Below are 25,174 nucleotides of genomic sequence, written 5' to 3'. Positions count from 1 at the left end.
GTTCCGGTGTACACGAGTGCGGCATCGGATGTTCACACAGTCCTACACACGTCGTAGCCTGATGTAAACCGGTCATTTGTGGCATCAGTACTTACGTACTTACTCGTAGCCAATCTAATCTATGACCCACCGACGTAGCGAAGAACATGCTGCGTTTTCCGCCTCCATAAAAAGCTATCCTCATTTGGGGCAGGGTTCCCTTATGGTGTACATCGCTACGCTAACAGTAATCGCGAACCCACTACTCACAAGTGCGTACGAAATCAGACTTGCAATTTCTCCGGTTTGTGTTCTGCGGAGGTGCATAAAAGGAATAATCGCATTTCTCTTTAATTTACAAATTTAATTATTTTCGCGATTGAATTTTGCGTGTCTGTGGGTCTCTAAATTGTTAGTGTTGATCTGTCTTTACGAAAGAAATGACTGAAGAAGCTACGAAAAAATTAGGTTTGTTGTCCTTCATGCGTCGAAGATTTTGAACTGTACTGAGTGTATTCCAGGTTTTTAACAGTGAACTTGTACTCATACGCTTCTTAACTATCAAAGCCTTCCGTTATTGCAGCTACGCTTTACATCTCGGATAAAAACGGCAGTGACGAGACGGGAAATGGATCGGAGGGAAAGCCTTTCAAGACTGCCATTTGCGTAAGCAGCACCAAAAATGAAGACGATATCGCATATGGTCGAAGAACTTCCGAGTTCCGATGGTTTTTGAACTGTCTGTGATCTGTCCGTATGCAATTGGACCAAAATTTGACTTTAGGCACTGCGGCATTCTGACGGAAATGATGTGGACATTATGGTAGAAGGGAGTGCCGATGGCGGCGATGCCCAGCAGGTACGAGTACTGCTTTTAGTTTCAGGTGAATTCTGAAAACTGCCACGTTTTCCGTGCATTGATGATGATTATTTAATATTTTACTGGGATACTTTATCGTGGCACCGTTAATGCTACCAATTTTCAGTGCAGTACTAATTTAGCATCCCTTGCTGTGTCCAGTATCTGTTCAATGGAAGGCTGAAACAGTGTGGCTAAAGATTTTTGGCTGTACCTGCTGTGGCTTTTTTGCTTTTTGCGAACACTTCGTTCAGACCGGAAGTTAACGTTGCCATAATATTGTATAGTGACGTGGATTTTTTAATCACAGAAATATTTTTCCCTTCCAGAAATGGCTGCCCATATCCGATTCGGCGCTGAAGAAAGCCAAGAAATTGTACCAACAAGATCAGCGAAAAGCGGACAAACAGGCGGAGAAAGAAAAAGAGGATAAAGAACGCAGGGAAAAGAATCTCGAGCAGGCCAAATCCGTCACCATCAAGGAAAACCCTAGTCTTCCCGCAGCTACCAAGGTAAAGCTAGGAATAATTTTGCGTCGACAATCCGTTTAATCTGCAGTGATTTGTTGTGATTAGATAAAAATCCGCGATGCAACAAAAAGCCGTGGTGTTCGCGTGAAGATCTACGGATGGGTGCATCATCTGCGACGACAAGGGAAGGTGCTGTGGTTCATCACGCTGCGCGATGGAACTGGTTATCTCCAGTGCGTCTTGACCGGTGAAATGGTAAGAGCATTCGTGCACTATGCTTAGCATGTGGTCAATTGTAGTGTTAACAGTCTACATCTCTACAGTGCCCACAGTCGGTGAACTAGTGTCGAGATTGAAGTCTAAGTACTACGCATCATACAATTTGCTGCACGATTGCAAGCAGTGCCAGTTTGGAAAAAAATACGCAAAAAAATCAGATCGCCAGATAATTGCTAGTATTTCCTTTTCAACGAAATACGCTGGAGAATTTCTGTTTCCGAAATCTTGTTTGGTGATCACAGCCGGTGAACTAGTACGAAACGGCAGTGTTAGTCGTTATTTGAATAGAAATTTCATTTCCGGTCCGGTTGGGCAATATTATACCGAATCTGTTCACTGTTGTGTTTTGCTCCGATATCAGTTTTTCTGTAATCTGTTTTATTTGTTTATGTTGTGATTCTGGTTCGCATGTTCGTGATATTGTAGTGCCAAACATACGAAGCCGTGACATTAGCTACGGAAGCAGCCGTGCTTCTGTACGGTGTGATCAAACCGGTTCCAGAAGGTCAAACGGCTCCGGACGGGCATGAAATGGAAGTGGATTACTGGGAGCTGATCGGTGCATCACCGGCCGGCGGTGTGGACAACCTTCTGAACGAAGAATCGGGTGTGGACGTGTTGCTGGATAACCGTCACATTCATCTACGCGGAGAAACGGTACAAAATTTACACGCCCACTTGTTTTCTTTTCTGGGGATTGTTGTGATTTCGCTTCCTCTTCAGTTGTCGAAGGTCATGAAAGCCCGATCTGTCTTGATCAACGCCTTCCGTGACCATTACCGCGATCGCGGCTATTTTGAGATCAGCCCGCCGACGCTCGTGCAGACGCAGGTGGAGGGCGGCTCGACGCTGTTTAAGTTGAACTACTTTGGCGAGGAGGCCTACTTGACGCAGAGTTCGCAGCTGTACCTGGAGACGGCCATCCCGGTCCTGGGCGATACGTACTGCATTGCGCAATCGTATCGGGCGGAAATGTCAAGGACCCGACGTCATCTGGCTGAGTAGGCTCTGATTTGTTAGTCGCTGGTCCAGTGTCTAAGGTGGCCTTTTTCCAGGTACACGCACATTGAGGCTGAGTGTCCGTTTATTACGTTTGATGAGATGCTGGATCGATTGGAGGATTTGATTGTGGATGTCGCGCAGCGAGTGATGGATTCACCGTTTGCTTATTTAATCAAGGACTTGAACCCAGTAAACAGAGGTTTAGACTTTTCACCAGAATGTTGATTTTTCTATCGGAATCGGTTAGCTTGTCGCTCAGTGGTTGAAGTGTAATGAATAGAATGTCGATTGACACTGTCCTACTTTTCGCAGGATTTCAAGGTGCCCAAGCGCCCATTCCGGCGGATGAACTACTCTGACGCCATTACGTACCTTAAAGAGCACAGTATCACGAAAGATGATGGGACATTTTACGAATTTGGAGAGGTTTGTGGTCCAGTCATTTAGAACTTAAAGAGCATATATTTTTCCTTTGTTAGAGATTATCCTTTTTATTTTATTTTTTATCTTCCTTACAGGACATTCCGGAAGCTCCTGAGCGTAAAATGACTGATCAGATTAACGAGGTTTGTGTCAACAAGCGAATTTACTTTGATTGTTATCCGGTTAAAAGGAGTGTTTGGTTGTTTTTTCAGCCGATTATGCTCTGTCGTTTTCCGGCGGAGATCAAGGCGTTCTACATGCAGCGCTGCGCAGAGGATCCCCGTCTGACCGAATCGGTGGATATGCTGCTGCCCAACGTAGGAGAAATTATCGGAGGCTCGATGAGGATGTGGAAGTACGATGACTTGGTGGAGGCTTTTAAGAAGAACGGTCTGAACCCGGATACGTACTACTGGTACCTGGATCTGCGCAAGTACGGCACCCATCCCCATGGTGGCTACGGATTGGGATTGGAGCGCTACTTGACGTGGATGTGCAACCGGTATCATATTCGCGATTGTACGCTGTATCCACGATTCGTTGAACGGTGTAAACCATAAAACCGCTTGTTATCTGTCGACCATTTTCTGTTAGTTTTTTTCGCTAATTACGCCCTGGTTTTTGTACGGTTGCTAAAATTATTTTGAAATGCTAACGAGTCAAGTGTTTACAGTGGCCTTCGTCAGCAGTCTTGCTAAACTTCTTTCCTTTTGTTGCATTAACATGGCAGTATACTTTGTGGTCTTCTTCCTGGAGGAAGTAACATAAAGATCCCATAGAAAAGAAGCTCGAGGCACCAACCTGACATTGTGGATCATGGATCATGATCTGTTTTTCTACAGTGTTTGTAATTTAAAACAATGCGAATTGAGAGGAAGGAATTTTAATTTATGAGTGGGCTAAATTAAGTCTGAGTAGAAGAATTTACGGCAAAGAAGTTTGTAGCTTGTCAACATCTGTGGAACATTTTTCTACTTGACTGACTAATGGGTATGCCTTGGATTTGTGAAAGATTTTCTTAGCGCTGCTAGTCGGTTAGAGTAGGGCTAGTACGGCGAAGTCGTGTAAAAAATGATCGTCAAATTAGCAACAGACTGAGTCCAAATGGGTTGGACGAGGTGTTAACCGTCATTTCAATTGCCTAATAACATTCGAAATATCATGCCACTCGTTTTCTACGAGTATGACCGTGATAAATCAGATCCGTGTCAGCGCTTTTCCAACAGGAATACCAACAACTTATCCATTAATTTTTGCGCTGTGCAACTGTGCGAGTTTTCTGGGTGACATTATGGTTATTTTGGTATATGTCTTGGTTAAGTTGAATTCTGAAATTTTTGAATAGGAATTTTGACGTTACCCGCGTTCACAGTTGCTTACAAAAATTATAAAAATAATATCAAAATTATTGTGTTAATTTTGGTAATCGGAGTACAGAAATTCAGAAATCAAGAATCCATTGAAACGTTGAATTTTTAATTTTAATTTAGGAAGGAATAATCGAAATAAAGATTTCTAAATAATAATTATATCGGCAGATGGGCTGGATGCACTTTGAAATGGCATTCGTTGAAAATGTATTTGTTTATATTGGAATACCAAGCATACTTATGTGATTAATTTTTGAATAATTAATTTTTTAAAGTAAGAAATTAAGATGACGGATCGCACGGTAAATACCGCGTACAGTGTCTGCAGCGCTGGAGAGCTCAGAGCGCGTACGGTAATACTTAATCACTTTATGAGCTCAATACCATAATAATTTCGGATAATTTATTGCTACATTTCAACACTTTACAACATTCGCACTCAACGTTTCCCTAACGGCCTCGTCACGATAAACAGACCGATTCAGATCATGAAAGATTAAAGTTTTATTTAGCCACTTGTGTGACGAATCGCCGACAGAACTGTTCGGTGAAGCAGTAACTAGGAAAAAACGAAATGTTAACAAATTGTTTCAACTGGATGACTGGATGGGGGAACATTCGTACACGGTTACATCATCCGTCAATCGAAGCGAGGCAAAATGGTTATGTCAATTGCTTGTGACTGGTGAGATTTTCCGGGGAAAAGATGTTCCTCCAAACCGTCTTTCGATCCGCGGCTGCAACCGGGAATCGCGCAACATGCCGGCGCCCGGGTTGTATTCGAGCGTCAAACGGTAAAACGGCAGTGATGCGGATGAGAGCAAATAACCAGCGTCTGTGCTGGCACGGATTGGAATTTGCAGACAGCACATACGATTATGGATCTTGTGTATAACTGTACAAGGACTCAGGCCATGAACTCCAGCAAATGTTAATGGGATACGGCTGTTCCGTACATCACCGGCAATGAAATAACCACCGTCGCAGCCACCACAACGAAATACCAGGTTAAACTAAACTCCCACGCGCAAACCACCACGCCACTGTGATTGGTCAATCCGGATGCAGATGCTCATTGTTTATCATTATTGTAAAACCAGCCGGTCAGAAAATCTAAAGCGCAAAAAACGAACAAATTTTTTCGGAGTTACAACACTTTTAGAAATCAAAGTAAATAATTTTAAGATTAGTTTTATGAAAGTATTCTGTTAAAACCTTGCTGAAAAAAATGGTGTGCAATCGCGACTGTTTGATCGCGACTGCAAAAAAATTTTACCGGTTTCAATGCTGTATTTTCTAGCGTAAATTTATAGAAAAAACTTAGTGTTACGCAATTCACTATTTAAACCTGATGGCTTTGTCGGCTAGTGTAAACTGCAAACGATAAAAACTGCTAACGTATTATGGTGTCGAAAAACGCCAAACTGAAACACATTTTTCGTGACCTTTCACAAGTCTGGCATCGAATGACACTTGAAGGGCAGACGTGCATTTTTACTTTGGAACAGCAGTGGAGAGCGAACAAGGAAAACTGTCTAAGTGAAATAAAGTAGTTAGTGAATCGAACTGCTGCATGCGCGCCCGGTTCCGTTCGCCGGGCAGCCAGGGACTTCCGGTTGGCGAAGAAAGCCGTATTATGTTCGGATTCTCCCTGCGATTAAACACAGCCCGTCGTCGATTTATGTCCGAGGGGTTCCCTCAGCACTTTGCTTTTCATGCTTCTCTTTCGACAATTATTGCATTAAACGTCTGAAGTGCACCCTCAAAAGGCGCGCGGACACGGACAGATGTAAGCCAACTGCCTAGAGACCGGCAAAAAAATCGTATATGATTTATGAATAGCTTATGCGACGCATCCGCTGTATGTTCAACAAAATTTGAATTGTCCAGAGTACAGTTATGTCATTCATTTAATGACATTACTGCAATCGAGTCAACAACAATTTCTGATTGGGCCGGCATTTTACAATAATATAACGGCAAAACAACTGCACGTAATTTTATTTTTCCTCGTGGAGTTGTTTTTGTATATGCCTATATGGTTGATTGTTAAACACAATTTTTCGTGCACGGTTTATTAATTAAGTTTTATTTGTGCAACCGTTTTGGAATTGATGAATTACAATCAAATCGATGTATGTTTAGTGTAAACACTAATTTTTGCTAACTTTAATTAGTAATAGCAACAGTTTCTAAGCGATTTTTGTAATTACTCGAATCAGGTTTTGTGCGTTTTGATTCGAACGGCAAGATTTGAATGTCGTACAATATATCTTGGCAATTATTTTCTGTCAGCATCCTGTGTGAATAAACAGGAATTCTGGTCTTGTGCATTATGGGGAAGCGTTTGTCGAGCTGTATTGAATGAGAATTGGATTACTGGAGTGGAAAGAGTGTGTATGGGATGTTTTTTCTTGCTGTTAAATCAGGCACATCATTAACCGTCGACAACAAGGGAGATCAGCTAGCACACATGTCATATCTGCACAGTACAGTATACACACGGCAGTGTTGCAGGCAGCGCGTTTGACGGACAACCGGATAAAGGCAACACCCATTCCGTTACATGATCAAGACTTCCCGTTCCCTTGTACAAATACACACACTGTACGGCAGCCGTAGCAGCGCGTATCCCTGGTCGGCGAGCGCGCGCGCGGCCGGGCGACGATAGGTCGGGAAACAAACATTGTCCGCGTCAATGTGTGTGACTGTGTGTGTTGCGTTGCGTTGCGGCTGGCGTTGGCCGTGGTGCCGATCGACGACAGGAATGTACACAGACACAATCTTGTAACTGTCTGAATTTCCGGTTGCCAGAGAAAACTGTAAGATTAAATTAATTCAGTGTCGCTTTGAATCGGGCCCAACTGCTTCGGCGCACAGATCGAGAACATGTGCAGGGACGGGAGAGATATGTTGTCGCAGCTGATAGCCAAGACAAAAAGCTGCACGTCTGACAGCAGCAGAAAACCGATGCCACAGCGCGGCAACAGCTCGAGTGCTGGCAGAATGGCCAGTCAAGTTGATGGCGGTGGTGCAATGCAGTGATTATTTACAGCGATGTGGTTGTTCAAGAAAACCACGGTGTGTCTATTCCAGAAAATAATGTGGGTCGGTACGTAGGGTTATGGGCGGTGATGGATTGCTGGATGGAAAAGTTTCGTGTACAGACGAAACGTGACGCATCCGGCAAAGATCAGTTACAGGCTGCCACTGCAGTTTACCGCAGCGAAAACTCATTTGCCGATTGGACCATAATCTTGAAAATTTTGCAGTGATTGCGAAACCGCAAAACTGCACGCACGCACTACACAGTAATAAAACGGGAAAAAACCGCCAATGCGGAAGCGGGGTTTATACTGCAGACGCCGATTCTTCCATGAGCCATTTATAATAAATAACATTTGTTACGACATCCATTAAAATGTTTAATGTAGTCTATCGTTTCGTCGTCTGAAGTTGCTAAACATTTTGTGTATTTATTGTTGAAACTGTCAAAAAACCTTTTATTTTTAAATTTTGTTCGAAATACAAATTTGTGCAGCGCTGAATTAACGTTACGCAGCGGAGATTATGGAATGTTTTCGATTTACTGAAAATAATTATGTAAAACTTTTTAATCAAGTAAAATACTCAAGATGTAGAAGATACAATTGCGCATAGCGGGTAATCCAGTATGTTTCTTTACGGTGTCTGTATGGCAACTGGAAACGTTCTTGAAATCAGCCGGAGAAGTGGTTAGTACTTGTGGCGGCGAAAAAATGTGCCTAATTCACATCCCGCCCATTCCCTTGCTCGAATGCGGCCATCAGGGGGACCTCCCACCCGGCACGATGGGGATTTGGTATCAGTGTTATGTGCTGGTATATGACTGTCTGCGCCTGTGGCCGCTGCAGCGATATACGGCGACCAATGTTGCTACATTGGATATCGAAGCGATCGACACTTGACTGCCTCTTTGATTGCCAACATCGTCCCATAAACATCGCAATGGACATCCACGGCAAATAGACTTTCTTGATTATTGTTTTCTTTCTGCCTGATTGCCCAAACGGGCTTTTATCGTTATAGCCTGTACACGCGCCGGTATCAAGGAGGGGGCCGATCGGCGATCGGTGTTGTATCTGAGCGCACATATATCCGCAGCCGAGGGAGAGACATATAATAATATATCGCTTGACAAGCCCCGGCAAAAACGCTTCCTTCCCTATAATACCCATGTAATGCCACACGGGAAAATGGCTTCTTGTTGTGCTTTTTTATTGATTCGGTGTGAATTTATATTGGACGTCGTTGGCACTGCAGCTGGCCGTATAGAGTGCGGCGGGAATTGTTGAATTGTCTCCGCGTGGCTTCCTTATGGAGGAGCGGATCATGATCGTTTTGTGCTTTAAGGTCATTGTGGATCAATTTGCATATACCCGTACGATCCATCCCGGCCCGTAAACATTTTGTCTTTTTTCCGCCCGATCATTATCCCGTATCGGCATTAAATCTACACAGAGAAATCCTCCTCTCACTTTATGTCCCGGTCGCCTTATATATATATGACCATCTGTGTATATGTCTTTCGTCTTGTGCCCCAACTGAACATGCTTGGTTTAACCCAGTTGTTTCTTTGGGCGCGCGCGCGTGCTAACTGATTGATTGGATACACTCGGCAGCTGTGCAACTGCCGTTTCCATTTGCCCGGAAAAAAGTAGCCGTGTTTTCCTGGATGCACGTGCATCCCGGCATCAACATAATATCTGTTACCACCGGTTAATTATTATTTCGCGGGTTTCTCCTATCGGATAACCGGCCTGGTTTTAACTAACTGATGCAGGTACGTAACGAAATGAACGTTCAATTAATTACGAGGTTTTACTGCAAGATTCAAGCATCCGCATTAGATAGGAATCAGAACAAGCACGTTGATAAACTTAAATTTGTGGAATTTGTCGTCCTGCCGATGCCTGTTGCAAGCATAAATACGTTTAAGTGCCGTATGATTGACCCGGGCCACTGCACATAAATATTTAATTTCTGTCTCATTCACAAATAGTTCTGATCACTTTACATTGGAATTACGCAAAATTGACCGTAATTAATGTTTTATTGGACATCATGCATTGGCGCATCGCTGAACGCTTTGCAATTACGGCATTGAACATTAAATATGCATATTTAATTTCGGTTCTCTCCGTGCAGGTGATCAACTCAGCATTCATAAGGCGCTGATGGTTACCGGTTGGTTAATGAATAAAAGTTACGTTATACACAAATAACACAATCCATTGATCTACCGTGAGATGATCGGAGGGGGATGAAAGATGATCGTCGCTGAATGTGATGTGTATTCGGGTGATAAATAGCTGATCGTACTACCTGTTTATCCAGAGCGATTCAGTTACCGGTGGCAGTGCAGCGGCCAGATCCTTATCCGCCCTGGATCTGTGTTTGGATGCCTATTAGTCGCAGGTTGTAACAACCCCGGCGACCCCATTTATTATCCCAGCTTGTTAACAAAAAGGTAAGGATCGACGGAAAATGTCACTTAAAATGCAGTATCAATAGACGCATATATATGATCAATCGTGTTTTCAAGGGACGACTGTAACGACGTAATCACAACGTAAAGTGATTTTCCCTCTTGGAAACCGTACATACATACTTGGCATAGAAAAACACTTTTATAGAAATTACACAAATGTCGTATGAGTAAGCTCTCGACGAAATATAATTTACTGAATGTGACAGGCAGACGGAAATTGATACTAGATTACTAGTCAGTGTTATATATACAGCCGCGTCGGTCCAGGAATAACATATAATTAAATGCAACGTAATTAAATGTAAGCGATCGAGCGCGCTTTATTATCCATGGAATACAATTTGTAACACTTTGAATTCTGTGAATCTGCACAAAACAGTATTCTTGATGAAAAAGTATGTCATGTAAATATACCATTGCGGCGATAATGACAAACGTCCGTCGAAAAGTAGCGAATCAATACACGCAATGCAAGGAGATTTCTCACAGACTGATAGCGTCATGTACATTATGCATATATGCTTTTGTATATCAGTGTATGTGGTGCTTATTTGTCGAAAAGTCCCTTTTTTTCTGCAAGCGCGTCAATTATCCTAACTCATTCGACATCCGTCAGTGCCCGCGCCGCACGAACGGTTAAAGTAGCTTAACGGGCATTTTCGGAGTCCGGTGTGTTGTATGTGTGTATATTGACTAGATCTGTGAGGGATGAATTGGACGAGCGCTCATTTTCCTGATGAATGTGCAGGACGCCGAAATCAGGGCTCAATGCCTCGGTGTATGCTATAGTGCAGTGTGGACAGCCTATGAATCGCGATGCCCCGCGGTGTGTTTTTACCCTTAACTGCATAAGCCCATAATCCACAGAATAGAATTCCATTAAGAAACTTGCGGGTATTCCCATTTTGCTCTCTTATCTAAATACTGAGCCGGGCCAACTTTATGTTGGATAAAGGGGAATTAACATTTGGGGGCACCTCGCGTTGTGGGAGAAGGGACGAAATAATTTTCTCTCTCGCGCGCATTTATGGATGACAGCTCGGTGTATGCATACGTGGTGGCTCGTTGAGTTTACCGGGATGAGGATGTGTGCTATTACGGGGGATTATTTGCCGGTTGAGCTTGGTGCCGCGCCGACAATATGCCGGTTCTATGATAAATCCGCCCTAGAAAAATCTCGGTAAAACGTTTGACATTTTCCGTAGATTAATGACTTTGACAGGGATCATCTTCTTGTGGCCAACAAGCATCATTTTTCCTGTCTCCGTTCATCGCGGCCTTCCTATCTCGTTAATGCCCATTTTCGCCGCTGTCAGCAACTTTTCCTGATTTGCCTCATTAATCCGACAGAAGGTTTTAAATCGACTCATCTCCCAACGTCAATTACATAAGTTAAAAATCATTCTGAATCCAAATCAACATGCAGAGATTTTAGTGCGGTAACCTTACAGATATGTGCAGATAATATCGAAGCTGTATATGTTACGTTAGGAGCAGCAAATTAATAACGATGACAAGAATCAAAACGATAAAACTTATCAGGAGCACACTAGTTCAATACAAATCAAACATCTTCTGATACATAATTGCATTTAGGAGGTACGTGGGACTATATTATGTTACCGGGGATAAATTATTGTTACAACACTGTAAATTATTCCCTGTTATAGTTAATTCTTCAGCCATCTAATTAGCTTTACGAATTATTTTTTCTTACTAACACAGCCATTAAATATTGCCACGATTGATAGCGTTAATCCGTCGGGCATTTAAAGCACCCATACAAATGATGCATGATGTAAGGCTACGATGTTGTGTTAATCATCACGCGAGTTACTTTAATTCTGCTGGCGGAAATGAGCGTCAAGCTCACAATTTCACCCTTGACTTATCCCGAACTCTACATTCACACATAACACTACACTATACGGCGAGGAATGGGAGAAACGTGTTAAAGAAGCCCAACTACTGTATATATATGTGCAACACAAGATCAGGGGATCTTTCTCAACTAGTTGAGCAACGAGTAATGCCGAGCACGAACGTCCAATTTGTGAGATCCCTTTGATGGACATAAGTTCCATGAAAACGCAGCTATGCAAAGGACCTATATTGCTGCCGCAATCATTCGCCCATGCGTCCGCATAAATCAACATACCACTTCACTGTCCCGCATCCACAGTACTATACGATCGTCAATTTGGAAGCCGGCTTTTGTGCATGGCATTTCCCGATTCGTGGAAAACTTTTTAGTTACAATTTATGAAGGACAATTTATTCGCAGCCAGTCGTTAATTTAGATAAATTTTCTGGTTACAAAATCTGACCTTGGAATCTGCAAACTGCATCATACCATATCTGTATAAACAATTGTATATGCGATAAAATGGTTAAATTTGTGTATGTCTTTCACATCGACATAGTTAAGCGGGCTTTTACCGGCTGGAAACGATTTTTATCATGGCTTATTTGGAGTGTTCGCTACACTTTTTAAGTAGCAAACAATGCAAAATGAAAGTGCACGCAGTGACAGCTGCGTATAAAAAACCGGGAGTTTGGCGTGGTATTGCATAACTGTTTGGATTCTGCCTGGGTTTTGATTGGGTACGATATATATAAAGTGACATGATAAATAAACGATGGAAACCTTAATGTAGTGGTGAATTACGAGAGCCATAAATTGCTCTCTCCTCCCAGCTCCTTTACTCAAATGTGAAATGTATGCACATCTTGTAAAAGAGAAAAATGGTCACAGACACAAGTGGAGAAATTGAATATATGGAATGGGTCTTCCGGTGTATGTAAAGGCGGATGTGGGTTATTTGGCAAGTGAATAAAAGCCAGCAGTTAGTGGTGCAAAGCGTACTAACCATATTGAACAATCTTATCGCAGTCCGCGTCTAATGGTAATCGGATAGAATACAGGAAGATGGGTCAAATGCGGATCATCCCATCTACAAGGCTCACACACAAACAGCAAAACGCGCGGGCCCGAACCATTCGTCAAAATGCCTTTAGCCAAAACATTTAGACAAGCGGCACGTTCACTCTACGCGACCTATGCGTATCCTACATGTGTCTGCGCCCGATGCACCGCACCGGAAACTACATTCTGATCAAATTTACTTCATGTACATCACTTTGAATGGCATTACCATCTGCTTGTGCATTTTCTGTACAAAGCTGCGGTAGACTTTGTACATCTCGTGAAAGGTTCATATGTCTTTATTAACATTTAATGAAATTAACGGAACATTGTATGCAAACCAAAAACCTTAAATGCGTTGCCATAAGCAGTACTAAATATCTTTTTGGGCAGAAAGCCTGCTAGGTTTTTTCCATATTAAATACTTTTATAACCAGCTGCTCCAACAAAAAACCGAAATTGATTGTTACGTAATCATCAAAGACGACACAAGATTTAATTTGACGCTTTACGAAATGCATTTACAACGAGCAGTGTATATGACCCCGGCATTGATCGCCGGCTTAATATTACAGTGCATCGTGTCCGCAATATCATTTCATGGCGGCATGAAGACGTACTCAAGTACGCAAAACCGCGCGGTTTTTGTTTATGGCCATCTTAAGATTCCGCCGGCTTGATGGTGACAATACCCTGGAGAGTATTCGGGATCTTCCACGCACTGGCAAGAAACGGAGAAAATGCTCGGCCAGTTAGTGGTAGGTTTAATTGATTTCGTTCTCATTGACTATTTAATGAGGCGCACACGATGAGAGTGTAGGAGCCTTAAAGAAAGACCGCTCTATCCCGTAAAGAACCCTTATGCTTGTACAGATTCAGCTACCAATCTGTGGAAAGCGCCAGTTTCGCGGATACCGGCATTGTATTAAGTACATTACGGCGAACAGCTATTTCAGTTTTTTTTTGCTATGTCAAACAAAGCAAGTCGCAAGATGCCGAATGCAAATTTACGCTGAGTACCAACCATTGAAATTTTCGAAACAATTGTTTCAGTTTTCCTAAAGGGAATATTTTGCATAGTGTGTCCCAATTTTCTGACTCTTGCGTGAGGAGAATCATGCTGTAATAAAATCGTGGTAAAAGCGTTCAAACAGATGCTGCGGAATTTCGTGTATTATTCAACAGAATGCGCCATGGATAAATAGCCGGAAACGGGTAAATATAGTGACCCCTGCGGTAAACGCTATCTAATTAGGTCCCATGATACCGAACTTGCATTTCCGTCTGTGTCGTTATAATTTGCAGCCGTTAGTCCAATGTTCTTTTTCCGTGGTAAACCTCAATTAACCAAATCCCCGCTTTTGTGCTGCAATCAAACACTGCCACATGTAAAATGGTACACTTGTACATTTTCCAGTTATCCATTTACAGGTAATTATCCTATTGAGCCAATCTTTTTCCTCCTGTTGGCAATTACGTCAGCCGCCTTATAAGCGCATCGCTCTTGTTCATCAGTGTTCGCCTGATGCTGTATGAAGTTCTTAGCAACTCGACTTTACCCGTAACAAAAACTGTAATAAAATGACCGATCAATGTTAATTTTTTACCACAATTTAAAATAATTTCGCGAAATTCGTAATTCGAGTACTTCCATGTCTTTTATTTTTAGAAGAAAAATTTTTATGCAGATGCGTACGAGCAGACATTTTTTGTCTTTCGGCGCTGATTTCAAAATATAGTGAACAGAGCTTATATATAATTATCAAATATCTATATTTTGCTAATACCTGCGAAAACAGTGAACAAGTAATAGCTGCATGTACCTATCACTAACAACTATCTACACTTCTATATATGAATCGGTTTTTTTACGTTTTCTTGCCAACCACGATGGCTGGGCACTCGCAATCGAAGAAGTCGCGAGCGCGAAAAACTGCAGGAGTTTGTTGAGATTGCGCGGGACTGGTGAGAAAGTGTTCCCACGGGGCTGGCGGATGATTGATAGGGGCTGTGTCGGTGGCACGCGGGCTCATTTTCCAATTCCACTCCCCAACACGCTCCACCCCCCGCACGCCTCAACGTTTACGTTGTCGCTGCTCGGTTGCGGCCGCGCTGACGGGCAGAAGGGAGGGCAACGGTTAGGAAAGATACTTTCACACTGTCTGTTGCCAGACTATATCGTATATTCCCCAGAGCTGATGCGCTCATGCTCCACTAACCATTCCCGGGGATTGTGTTGGTTGTGATGCGGCGTAGGGGCCCGCGAAAGGCACCCAAGTGGAAGAAAATCCCGGCAAAAAATGTGTTCTCCATTTTAGTGTGTAGTATGTATCATCCTGCAGTGTGTGAATGCCATTCGACTGCTGAGCCGCAAGATCACCGGCAAAAACCGGCATCGGTTAGAGAGTTGCCGATTAATTAGCGTCTTTTATGAACTGACCGTCTTATATAATAACTGCGTTGAGCATTGTTTTGCGGGAGTGGATCATTACGAAAACACAAAATTAATAAATTATGACTGTTTTTTATTGCATAGTTTAATCTAAGAACGAAAACTGACAATATAGACGTTCGTAGGGGATTTTTTCAAAAACTGGGTTTTTGATTTTTACCGAGCGTCTTACATAAGAAAAAACAATTACGATTGCGTGTATATGATTATGTAATATGTTTACGTTAACCATATGCCTACAAATTGTTTACAGCATTACAACAATTTTATTGATGTTCGTACGAAAGCAACTGGTTGAACTCTAAATATTTTGAACGCATCTGTACGATTTTTAAGAGTAATTGTAAGATATCTGCAAGCATACGATTCAGTGTGGAACAGTGCGTAGTTTTGTTTATGATCGGCGTATATCTCTTTGAACATACTATGCTCAATAGTAATCGATATTCTCCGTGATTAGCAATTCCATTGTCAATAAAAAATTTGATGAGTGAACTTAGTTTCCGACAAAAAATAACAATTACATGGCTCTTTTGTTTGCACTATGCATCGATTTTATCAGAGAAGGTGCTACACTGCTAGTGCTTTTCCATATTAAACAATCCACCAGTCGTACACAATCGACGTCAGAAAACCGATTAAGCAAAAGAACCTTTGGTGGCCGCACAAAAAATGAGGCGCATATATTGATTACGTTGATACTGGACACCATTACCGGCAAATATCGCCTTGATAATTGCATTTATCTGCTGCAATTTAATTTGTCATGCCCGGCCTAATCGAATTACGAATTGTAATGTCAGTTTGTCAATGGGGAGTAATAATAATGATTCGGCGAACTAATAAGCCGGTGCACTGTGTTACTCCATTATTATCCGGCAGTGTAGTAGTACAATTACGAAACACCAACCAACCTCCCAAATATGACGTGCTGTGATGGCCAGCTGGTTTGTTGGCTCTTTAGCACAAACATACACTCAAAGATTTAGCCACGATTATTCCTGGATGAATACAGCTGTTTCCGGTACAATAGCAGACAGCCGGAAGTTAAGGTAGTGTAACGGAAATACCATTACACTACTAACTCTGGATTGGCTTACCGTTTCTCATATGTATTGAGCCTGGCAGGCGCGCCTGCTGAACGTTACACCAACTTACACGCGCAGTTCAGTATCGAATGAACTTTTGTGTAGGCTGATAATTCGCAGTGTGTCGAGTTTTTCAAAGGCTTCTTGTGTGGATGGAGACAAAAAATGTTACTTTGACATTAATTTGTTATCTACCCTGGCGCGCTTAATTGAGCCGCTGCAAGGATGCATGCGTTGGTGTACGGATTCGGACTTTCATCCAGCTGACGAATGCTGTACACAATATCATACGCTTAAAATTTTTGGGATTGATGTAATGCCGCTATCGTAATGCAGCGAGTTAAAGGTACGAATACCTCATGATCATTACGTTTGCATTCTGTTGCGGCTACGTCTCTGTTATGAGTTAGACAAACAAACTTTGGTCAGCAACAGCGTTTTTATTTAGGTAGTAGAATTGATTAGAATTTGCAATACAATCAAAAATTTCTACAAAAAAAATTGCGGCACATGTTCATCATAGCTAATTATATTACTCGTAAGTCTCGTATGATGTATTTATATATCAACGACGTATGAAGTATTTATATCCACGACGTTGTAGTTGCATGTGCAGCCGTGCGGGCATAAAATTTTCATCGTCATTAATCCTGCGTCAAACATTACATTTTACACTGCTTGCATGCACATTTATACAACGCAAGCAGTTTTAACTGTGTGTACATAAAATAATGCCTATAATTATTTACACTATAGCTATATGGATAATTTTCTCGTATGGTAATTAGCGCGATAATGCAAAATATATATATACATAAACATTTCTGCCCCTAATTTTGATCTTCCACGCTGGATTAAATGTAACGATATATTTCTTGTTGACTGTGCAGAATTATTACAGATCATCCTAGAATTCCCTTCTTGAGGAACAGCACTCCTCGGCGAGCATTTCCGCCCCCGCTAGCCGGTCTGGCTGAGTGGACCACGAGGCAGAGTGTCATGACCGTCAGCAGTATGTCCATGGATGCGGCGGCAGCATTAACAGTCGATCCGGATCCAGCAGCTAATTGCACAGCGCAGCCGAATTACGACTATCAAGACGATCGACGTCTACGTAATGCCGTGTCCATTGCCGTTCCGGTAGGCGGACAGCTATTGTCATCACTGATGACGCTGCAGTGCATTGAAGACGTCTTAAACATTTGTTCACTTCCTGTTGTTCGCGGTAGGTTTTATTTGGAGTGATTGCTGTTCTGGGATTTATCGGCAACGCCTTTGTCATTATCATTGTACTTGGGAAGCGAGCAAAACAAATCCGCAATAGCACTAATCTGCTAATTGTCAATTTAGCGGTAAGCGAGGCACATCAGTGATCTACTGCCGCATGTAATTGCGCAAAAATTGTAAACATAGCCGCACAAAGCATTTATATGCCGCTAACAAAAAACATAGGCGTATTTATTACAGTTTATTAAAGCGTAACCTTTCTGCAGAGTGCAGACTGGTTGCTTCTTCCTCGTTTTAATGTTATCACAATAAGTTTTGTGCTGGCAGATCTAGTTTTTGCGATACAATCTACTTTTTTGATTGAAAAAATAAATTGTTTTCATTTGTCACGACACGTTCTCCCTTATGGAAACAAATAAGCTTGCTGGCGTTATTTAATAGAATGCACTTTTTAATTAAGTACAAGTGAAATGCCTCCGGTTTTTGGATAAAAGGCGACCTTGTCAGGTGACGCATCTCGCAAATAACGCTAATTATAAATTATGCACATACTACGTGTCAGATGTTTTAATAAATAATGACAAAATATGCTGTCCCGTCATATGGATATCAACCTTTATACTATGTGTGTGTTTTTTCTCGGGTGATCCCGGAACAGTGTGCCGATTTATTATTCATCGTCTTCTGCGTGCCTTACACCGCCGCCGATTATGTGTTTCGGGAATGGCCATTTGGTGTAATCTGGTGCAAAATCGTCCAATATCTCATCCATGTCTGTGCGTACTCCAGCGTGTACACGCTGGTGCTGATGTCGGTGGATCGATACCTGGGTGAGTGCGTGAGTGTAATGTTGTAGTGTACGGGGTGTCACACTATCGCATTACAACTGGGATTTTGCGTTGTGAACTCCGTCTCTCGCGGGCGCACGAGGGAAAATGTTATTTGCCCATGGTGGATATTTTCGGGGTCCACCGATGATTAAAAATACTCCCCAAACATTATTACCATAAACATACATGTTGGCAATAAATTATTGATCTTTGGCACAGCTTAACGCAATCTGTACTCTGCATATATAAATTAATTTTATTTTTTTGCTTTATGTACAGCTGTGGTACACCCGATATCCTCCATGACCTTACGAACGCAAAAGAATACCTACATAGCAATAGGCATCCAGTGGGTGGTCATCATGTCGGCTAATATTCCGCTGATCCTGGCGCATGGAATTGTTAAATTACCCATACATGATTGTGAACAATCGGTGCCCTGTATGTTCCATTATCTGGTCTATGATGAAATTAGTTTCCGGTACGTCTTGCACATTATCTCTTTATATTTCGGAATCGACCTGTAATTCTCTTAGTAATTATTCAGATCCAATGGTTTTTCATAACACCATGTACTGAAGAAAAGCGATATCAACAGCTTTTTGCAGTTTTTGCATCACGGGCAGATTGCACTGGTCCTCTGCTCGGTAAATAAGAAAATTGACGATAATCGAGATATTGATGTAATTTCCTAGAAATTGGCCAGTTATGTAACTTTATGCAGGTAACAGTAGTATTTTCGATAATCGTTAATCGATTGCTTACATTGTTAAGTATTATTGCCGTGCAAGTATTTTCTTTGCGTAGTCTATATGTCGCACTATTGTAATTCAATTACGGTAATCCACCGTCATGATACCACAAAATTTATAAAATGCCAAAGGACACAAAAAATGGAACAGACACATTACATGCATGGGACGCCATGGCTTTGGTAATCACCGTACTAGCGTAATATAGTTGCAGATTTTGTCTACTCTATCGCATATTGTTATCCATCTATCCCAGAAATCAATACCAGCTCGAGCCACTTAATTTCGCTTTCATTCATATTGATTAACGATGACAATAAAGTTTTTGCTTTTTCAGATTGGCCTTCCTGGGCACGTTTTTTATATTACCGGTGACAATAATATCATCGCTGTATTTCATTATGCTGCGACGACTCTGGGATATTCGTGGCCCGGTCGGGCACCGCTCAAACGAAGGCAACCGCTCCAAGAAGCGCGTTACGCGAATGGTTATTGCGGTCGTGATTATTTTTATTTTGTGCTGGTAAGAAATACATAATTCAGTAAATTCAGTAACGAATAATTTATGTAAACTGATCCCGCTTACACGGCTCGGAAAGTGTTCTAGGTATCTCTGTTAATACAAAGTACTTCAGCTTTTGGACTTAAGGTCAAGTACAGTAGGCACAGATTCGTGCTTCGGTATATATAGTTAAATTTCAAAGATTTCAAAAGTGTCATTAATAAACATACAAAGTTATATAATTTTACCATATATTTGTACTTGCACAATGCGATACATTCACAATTCATAAACACATTTCATTAAGTGGAAGTTTATATTTCTTCGATTGTATAATTTGTTAATATGCAGGAGTCCAATTACCTTTATACTGGCTCTGAAATCTCTGGATCTGTACCCGGTGGACACGGTCTCCGTGCCGGTACAGATCGCCGCCCACGTTCTGGCCTACTCCAATGTTTGTCTGAACCCGTTTATCTATGCCGCCGCCCATCCGGGCTTCCGGAGCAGCTTCAAGAATCTCCTCCTGTGCGGCCAACTCCGCTCACCGACCCATGCCGTGGACTTTGAGCGGACAGACATGAGCGGTGCGGAAACGGCCACCGGTTTCATCCGCAGCCGCTCCCTTCGTCTGTCACAGGCCCTCAAGCGGAAAGGGCGGGAAGGCAACAAAGACAGCCTGGGTTTCTCCTTGACCGAGACCACCCACGTGTACTCCACGGCAGTGCCGGCCGGTAATCATATGGATAACGGCGGCGGCTCAGAGGCCACGGAGAAAACCGTTATGATCAAACAGCAGGCCACACGACAACTCAGCAAGGATAGCGTTTTTTAAGTTTTTGCCGATGCATATTGAAGAAGTTAAACAAATTTTAATTCTTTTGTTTTGGTTGTTAACAGCTGAATTGGGAGATGGAAATAAACTGATAGACATGTCCACACTGAAAATATAATTTTGCATAATTTGTCAAATGTTTGGAATAAAATTTCAGGTAAAACAGAAACGGCATCAACAACCCTGTGGAGATGACCACCTCGATTAAAGTAAACTATTTTTTATTAAAACCACAGATGAAGCTAAATAGGTGTACATACGATGACCTTTTAATCAACAAACCCCAACGGTACTTGCCATTAGTGCTTTTTGATGTAGTATATGGTAATCCGATTTTTGAATTACAGTTCACCATCAGAAAAAGACCACTCAAGTAGCTTGCTTTATAATTCGACAAACGCAACTCGTAACCGAATTCCAAGCCATATACCCCGTCATCTAACAGTCATGTCGTTAAAGTTTTGCGTATAACCGAACACGAAAAAATAAAATAAGAAGGATAATCAAAACAGGCAACTCATATGGAAGTAACGGAACATATACACTGTATCTGTGAAACACTGCGATTAGTAGTATAATTATGATATATCATAATCTCTTTCACAAGGACAAAAGCTGCAACTATCTGTGCGAGAAGCAATAGTACGATCTGCAAACCACTCTTAAAATCCAGGATATCCCCAGTCGAATGCCAGCAGGTAACGTATTCTGACTTGGCTTTCCCGGTATACCAGGTATTCGCTCTGACTGAAGCTGCTGCGGTTGAATTTGCCCTGCTGGATAGGATTGCCTTGCGGAATGATCACTTCATGTCCGTCGAATTTCAACTTCACATCAAATTTAGGATCTGTCCGAATGAAAAAGGTTGTTATTAGAGAAATTCCGTAAAACTGGAAAGCACACTACCAAGGATAAAGCATGAAGGTAAAACAATTCTAGATGGCATTGTTTACATACCGGGTTCAACTTGACCGCGCGCCACTACGGAATCATAACCACTGGGAGCTGAGACCAAACTAGAATCATCCTGGGTGATTTCCCATTCATTCCCCAATGCCACTTCATTCAGGAACATCAAACCGGTGTTCTTCGCCGGACGAGCTGTTAACATATACAGATTTAGGCATGTAAGATCTCCACCGGTTTACAACTTATTAGTACGTACTGTAGCCGGCACTTTTGGCATTTTCCGATGCGAAATAGATGCCTTTACCCACGCGACCGCCACTGTGCGGCATGATGCGCAGACCCGTCTTCAGGATGGCGGCGACGACGGCCACATTGGTGCCGTGCCATAATAGTTTACGGTGTTGGATGGTATTGTGGTTTTTAAAGCGGGGGCCTTCGCTTTCGCGGTCCACTTCCCAGATGTGCTTCAACTTCATGTTGCTGTTATTCCATTTCGTACTGTCGAAGTACTTTTGAATCACCTGCAGCAAATTTCCTTCCTTTAAAAAAGTTTTCAATAAGCGAAATTTGCAAAATTGTGATTGTAAAAAACTGGGATTCCTAAATTTTTTTCCCACCGTCTACTCGCAGTATTAAGAACCATCTATAGCAAAATTCAATTATTTTGTCAACGTCAAAATAAGTATAAAAAATCAGTCATTAAGTGCAGTTAATGCGGCTTTCCAGAATTGTAATAAAAATGGTAATTCAAAATGGTAAAACATTAATAAAAAACATATGTATCTGTATTCCATGGTACAGTACCTTGAATTCTTTACTGGAAGAATCCACTAAATGCAGTTTGCACTTCAGCAAGTCGTATTTAATGTCGCAAGGGTGGTGTTTCTGACTGCTGCCTTTCTGGCTCTTCTGCATTTCCTGGGCGATTTCAATATCGCCCAGCGTAGCCAACATGTCGAATTTATCCTGCACCGTGCCCAGACTGTCAATCACCGGCGGACGCGACCGCTTGAAGTCGTGCGGAATAACCGTGTAAAACTCATTGGAAAGCTGTGTCAACGTAGCATTTGTCGCATCTCCATCCTTCAGTCTAATCAACAAGAAAACGTTCAAGGTAACAGAAAAAGATTAACAGCAGGACATTTTATTATTCAGAACAGGATCGGCTTGACTTACGCGCTTTCAATTTTCTCCAGAACTTCAAATCCTCGCGCAATTTGGGATTTGCTCAATTTACCCAACGGCATCTTTTTCGTGTCCAGATTCAGCTTCTGCATAGCATCGTTGAACATATCGTGATCGAAAATGAGATTCACCAAATCTTGGGTCACTTCTTCTAAGGAACACTTGGCTTTGGGGTCACCAACAATTTGGTTCTAAAACGCAAGCGAATGTTGCTAGAGATGAAAATAAATCTGGTAGTTTTTACAACTATTTGATTTATCCAATGAATTATTTTTTTATGGTAAAATATATGCATAAAAAACTTTTTATTAATTAATCAAACACCACAGCTACTAAAATAGCCAACCGCTTTTTAAAGGCATTTACCGAAGTGTCAACGGCCACGGTAGCACTGGTATCTTCATCACTGGCTTCCATTTCCAGTAGAGTGTATTTACCAGATTTAGGTTGGAAGTCATCCCGGTTTTCCCATTTATTGCCGGTCTTATCGTGAAATTTTTTCCCGAACGCCTGAATAGCCTCGGTAATGTCAGATGGGCCGAGAAACTGGACGGCGCCGGGCTCACCCTGTAAAAAGAAATATGAGCAATCGAATGCAAACATTTTTAGAAAGCTTTTTAAACTCAAACGTACCACTCGTCCCCATTTTGTAAAAACGTCGAATTTCCCATCGTTCCGATGCAGGAGCTGACCCACGTAAAATTTATTATTGTTGTTCCCGATATTGGTCTGGTTCAGCATAAAGGAGTAATCCTCGTGCACTCCGGCATAAATTCCCGGATTCTGGCTGGCCGCCAGGGTGTCCACTTTATAGGAAACAGCCGCTTTATTTTTATTGGACTTTTTCAGTTTATCGATAGCTTTCTGGATCACGGATTTCGGCTGACCATCCGAGGCTTTGGTTTTCTTCGTCGACGGGCCACTTTCATCTAATAGAAAAAAAGGTTACGGTGTACAAACCCACACTGCAGTAATACCCGAGAAAATAAAAAGGACACGAAAACGCAAATAATAAGACGAAAATAATTCAGAAAGAAAGAGAGATACAATCGCTACCAAATAAAATTGAAATAAACAGTTAATGTAAATAAATACATGAAAATACACAAATGGATAAAATAAATGAAAATTTGGTAGTATTTGTATGCTACATAGTATGCAGTATTATACAAATTGTAATAAATGCAAAATAAGAAACAATCGCTACCAAATAAAACTGAAATAAACAGTTAATGTAAATAAATACATGAAAATACACAAACAGAAAAAATAAATGGATCGAAAAAATTAAAAATAATAAAATAAAATAGCACAGTGTAGTTTATTGTAAAGTAGTAGTACATAGTACATACCTTCGTCCGCCTCTTCCAAGCGTCTTATCAAATCGGCCTTTTTCCCAGATGTGTCGAGATCACGCGCTTCCAGTTCTTCCTTCAACTTGGCCACTGTCAAAGATGACCAGTCGACATCCGGTTGGGCAGCGGATGTGGTGGCGCTCTTCTTGGCACTCGCAGCAGTTGCCTTCTTGGTGGGAGGTTTTCCGCGTGTTTTTGCGGAAACAGGCGCAGCCTTCTTCGGCGCAGTTTTCTTAGCGATAACTTTTCGCTTCGGCGGCATCGTCAATACAGTAATTAATATAAAAATCAGATAAACTTTTTAACGCGTCTAAAGACTGGATGAAAACAAAATGTATCGAACAACGGAATAAAGGATAAATGCGAGCTCACAAATCTACGCCAGACGAGCCAGAACGCGTCAGGATAATTTACAAAAATTCATATGACGCTTGCGTTTATGTGATGCGTGCAGTTTTTAAACCGGTAGTCGTATCCCAGGCACGCCGACAATTCATGCATCCCGTAACATGTTACAGCATGTTGTCGCCCATTGCGGCATGCTGCAGTCATCTGCACTTCCTTGCTGTTCGTGAGTGTTCGATAAAATTTCAAGTTCATGTACGTACACGTTAGGGAACCGATGAGTAACGCTCGTCAATCGTGATCCGCTTGTTACAAGTCAAAGCATAAGGTGAATCTACCGTCTTTATCACTTTTCTGCTGATTGTGCGTCATTTCGCTCGAAACCCAACAATACGAGCACAATCCATAAAACTACAATTTTATGACAAGCACTAGCCGTTTACATACGATGTAGAAGTGTGTGTCAGTGTAGGTAGTGTAAGTACTTGACCATTTCATCCAATTATTTATTTTACGATAGATCTATACTCGTATACAAAGTACTTACGGAATACGGAAAACCATGCAGGTCCAGCAACTAACGATAAGTATAACGTATAACCGTATTAATTTTTTATGCAAAACACATTTAATTTGCTGCATTATATTTGCATTGTACTGTAATTTCACTGATTACACGTAATCAACAAAAAATAATATCGAAGAAAACAAAAAAGTTTCTTTCTAACATTCAGTCAAACCTAAGTAATCTACCTACTAAACGAAATTTGGTATTAAAGCAAGCTGAAACGTACATTAAATTAATTAAGTACTCATGGCTACAAAAAATGGCTACTCGTAGCGATACCGGGCAAAG

The 25,174-nt window shown here is 41.7% G+C and overlaps 3 protein-coding genes across 4 annotated transcripts; 2 read left to right on the top strand and 1 right to left on the bottom strand.

Annotated features, from left to right (window-relative positions):
- The first annotated feature begins 269 nt into the window (after window positions 1–269).
- On the top strand, window positions 270–3,746 carry LOC129597578 (asparagine--tRNA ligase, cytoplasmic-like). The gene is made up of 11 exons (XM_055495191.1): window positions 270–447; window positions 563–645; window positions 764–838; window positions 1,168–1,350; window positions 1,414–1,563; window positions 2,014–2,244; window positions 2,311–2,588; window positions 2,643–2,778; window positions 2,902–3,015; window positions 3,108–3,155; window positions 3,225–3,746. Exons 1-11 carry the CDS (start codon window positions 420–422, stop codon window positions 3,570–3,572), a joined length of 1,674 nt encoding a protein of 557 aa, XP_055351166.1. The 5' UTR covers window positions 270–419; the 3' UTR covers window positions 3,573–3,746.
- Window positions 3,747–8,033: 4,287 nt separating this feature from the next.
- LOC129597600 (allatostatin-A receptor-like) lies at window positions 8,034–20,684 on the top strand. 2 transcript variants are annotated; one of them, XM_055495224.1, is made up of 8 exons: window positions 8,034–9,204; window positions 9,570–9,891; window positions 17,280–17,518; window positions 17,608–17,730; window positions 18,264–18,435; window positions 18,715–18,916; window positions 19,525–19,710; window positions 20,041–20,684. In XM_055495224.1, the coding sequence occupies exons 3-8, from the start codon at window positions 17,378–17,380 to the stop codon at window positions 20,522–20,524; spliced, it is 1,308 nt and encodes a 435-aa protein (XP_055351199.1). In that variant the 5' UTR covers window positions 8,034–9,204; window positions 9,570–9,891; window positions 17,280–17,377; the 3' UTR covers window positions 20,525–20,684. The 2 variants fall into 2 exon arrangements, with proteins under 2 accessions (XP_055351199.1, XP_055351198.1); XM_055495223.1 differs by lacking the exons at window positions 8,034–9,204; window positions 9,570–9,891 and adding an exon at window positions 16,527–16,724.
- A 205-nt stretch (window positions 20,685–20,889) lies between these two features.
- On the bottom strand, window positions 20,890–24,504 carry LOC129597599 (protein mono-ADP-ribosyltransferase PARP3-like). Its single transcript, XM_055495222.1, has 8 exons — window positions 23,971–24,504; window positions 23,252–23,547; window positions 22,985–23,185; window positions 22,610–22,809; window positions 22,238–22,523; window positions 21,690–21,954; window positions 21,482–21,625; window positions 20,890–21,371 (listed from the first exon to the last, which is right to left on the bottom strand). The coding sequence occupies exons 1-8, from the start codon at window positions 24,233–24,235 to the stop codon at window positions 21,187–21,189; spliced, it is 1,842 nt and encodes a 613-aa protein (XP_055351197.1). The 5' UTR covers window positions 24,236–24,504; the 3' UTR covers window positions 20,890–21,186.
- Between the last annotated feature and the right edge of the window lie 670 nt (window positions 24,505–25,174).

The sequence above is a fragment of the Paramacrobiotus metropolitanus genome, unplaced genomic scaffold (genome assembly GCF_019649055.1).
Source record: "Paramacrobiotus metropolitanus isolate TYO unplaced genomic scaffold, Prichtersi_v1.0 Parri_scaffold0000107, whole genome shotgun sequence".
Lineage (NCBI taxonomy): Eukaryota > Metazoa > Tardigrada > Eutardigrada > Parachela > Macrobiotidae > Paramacrobiotus > Paramacrobiotus metropolitanus.
The sequence above is the reverse complement of the archived record's forward strand: the minus strand, read 5'-3'. Positions and strand labels throughout refer to the sequence as shown.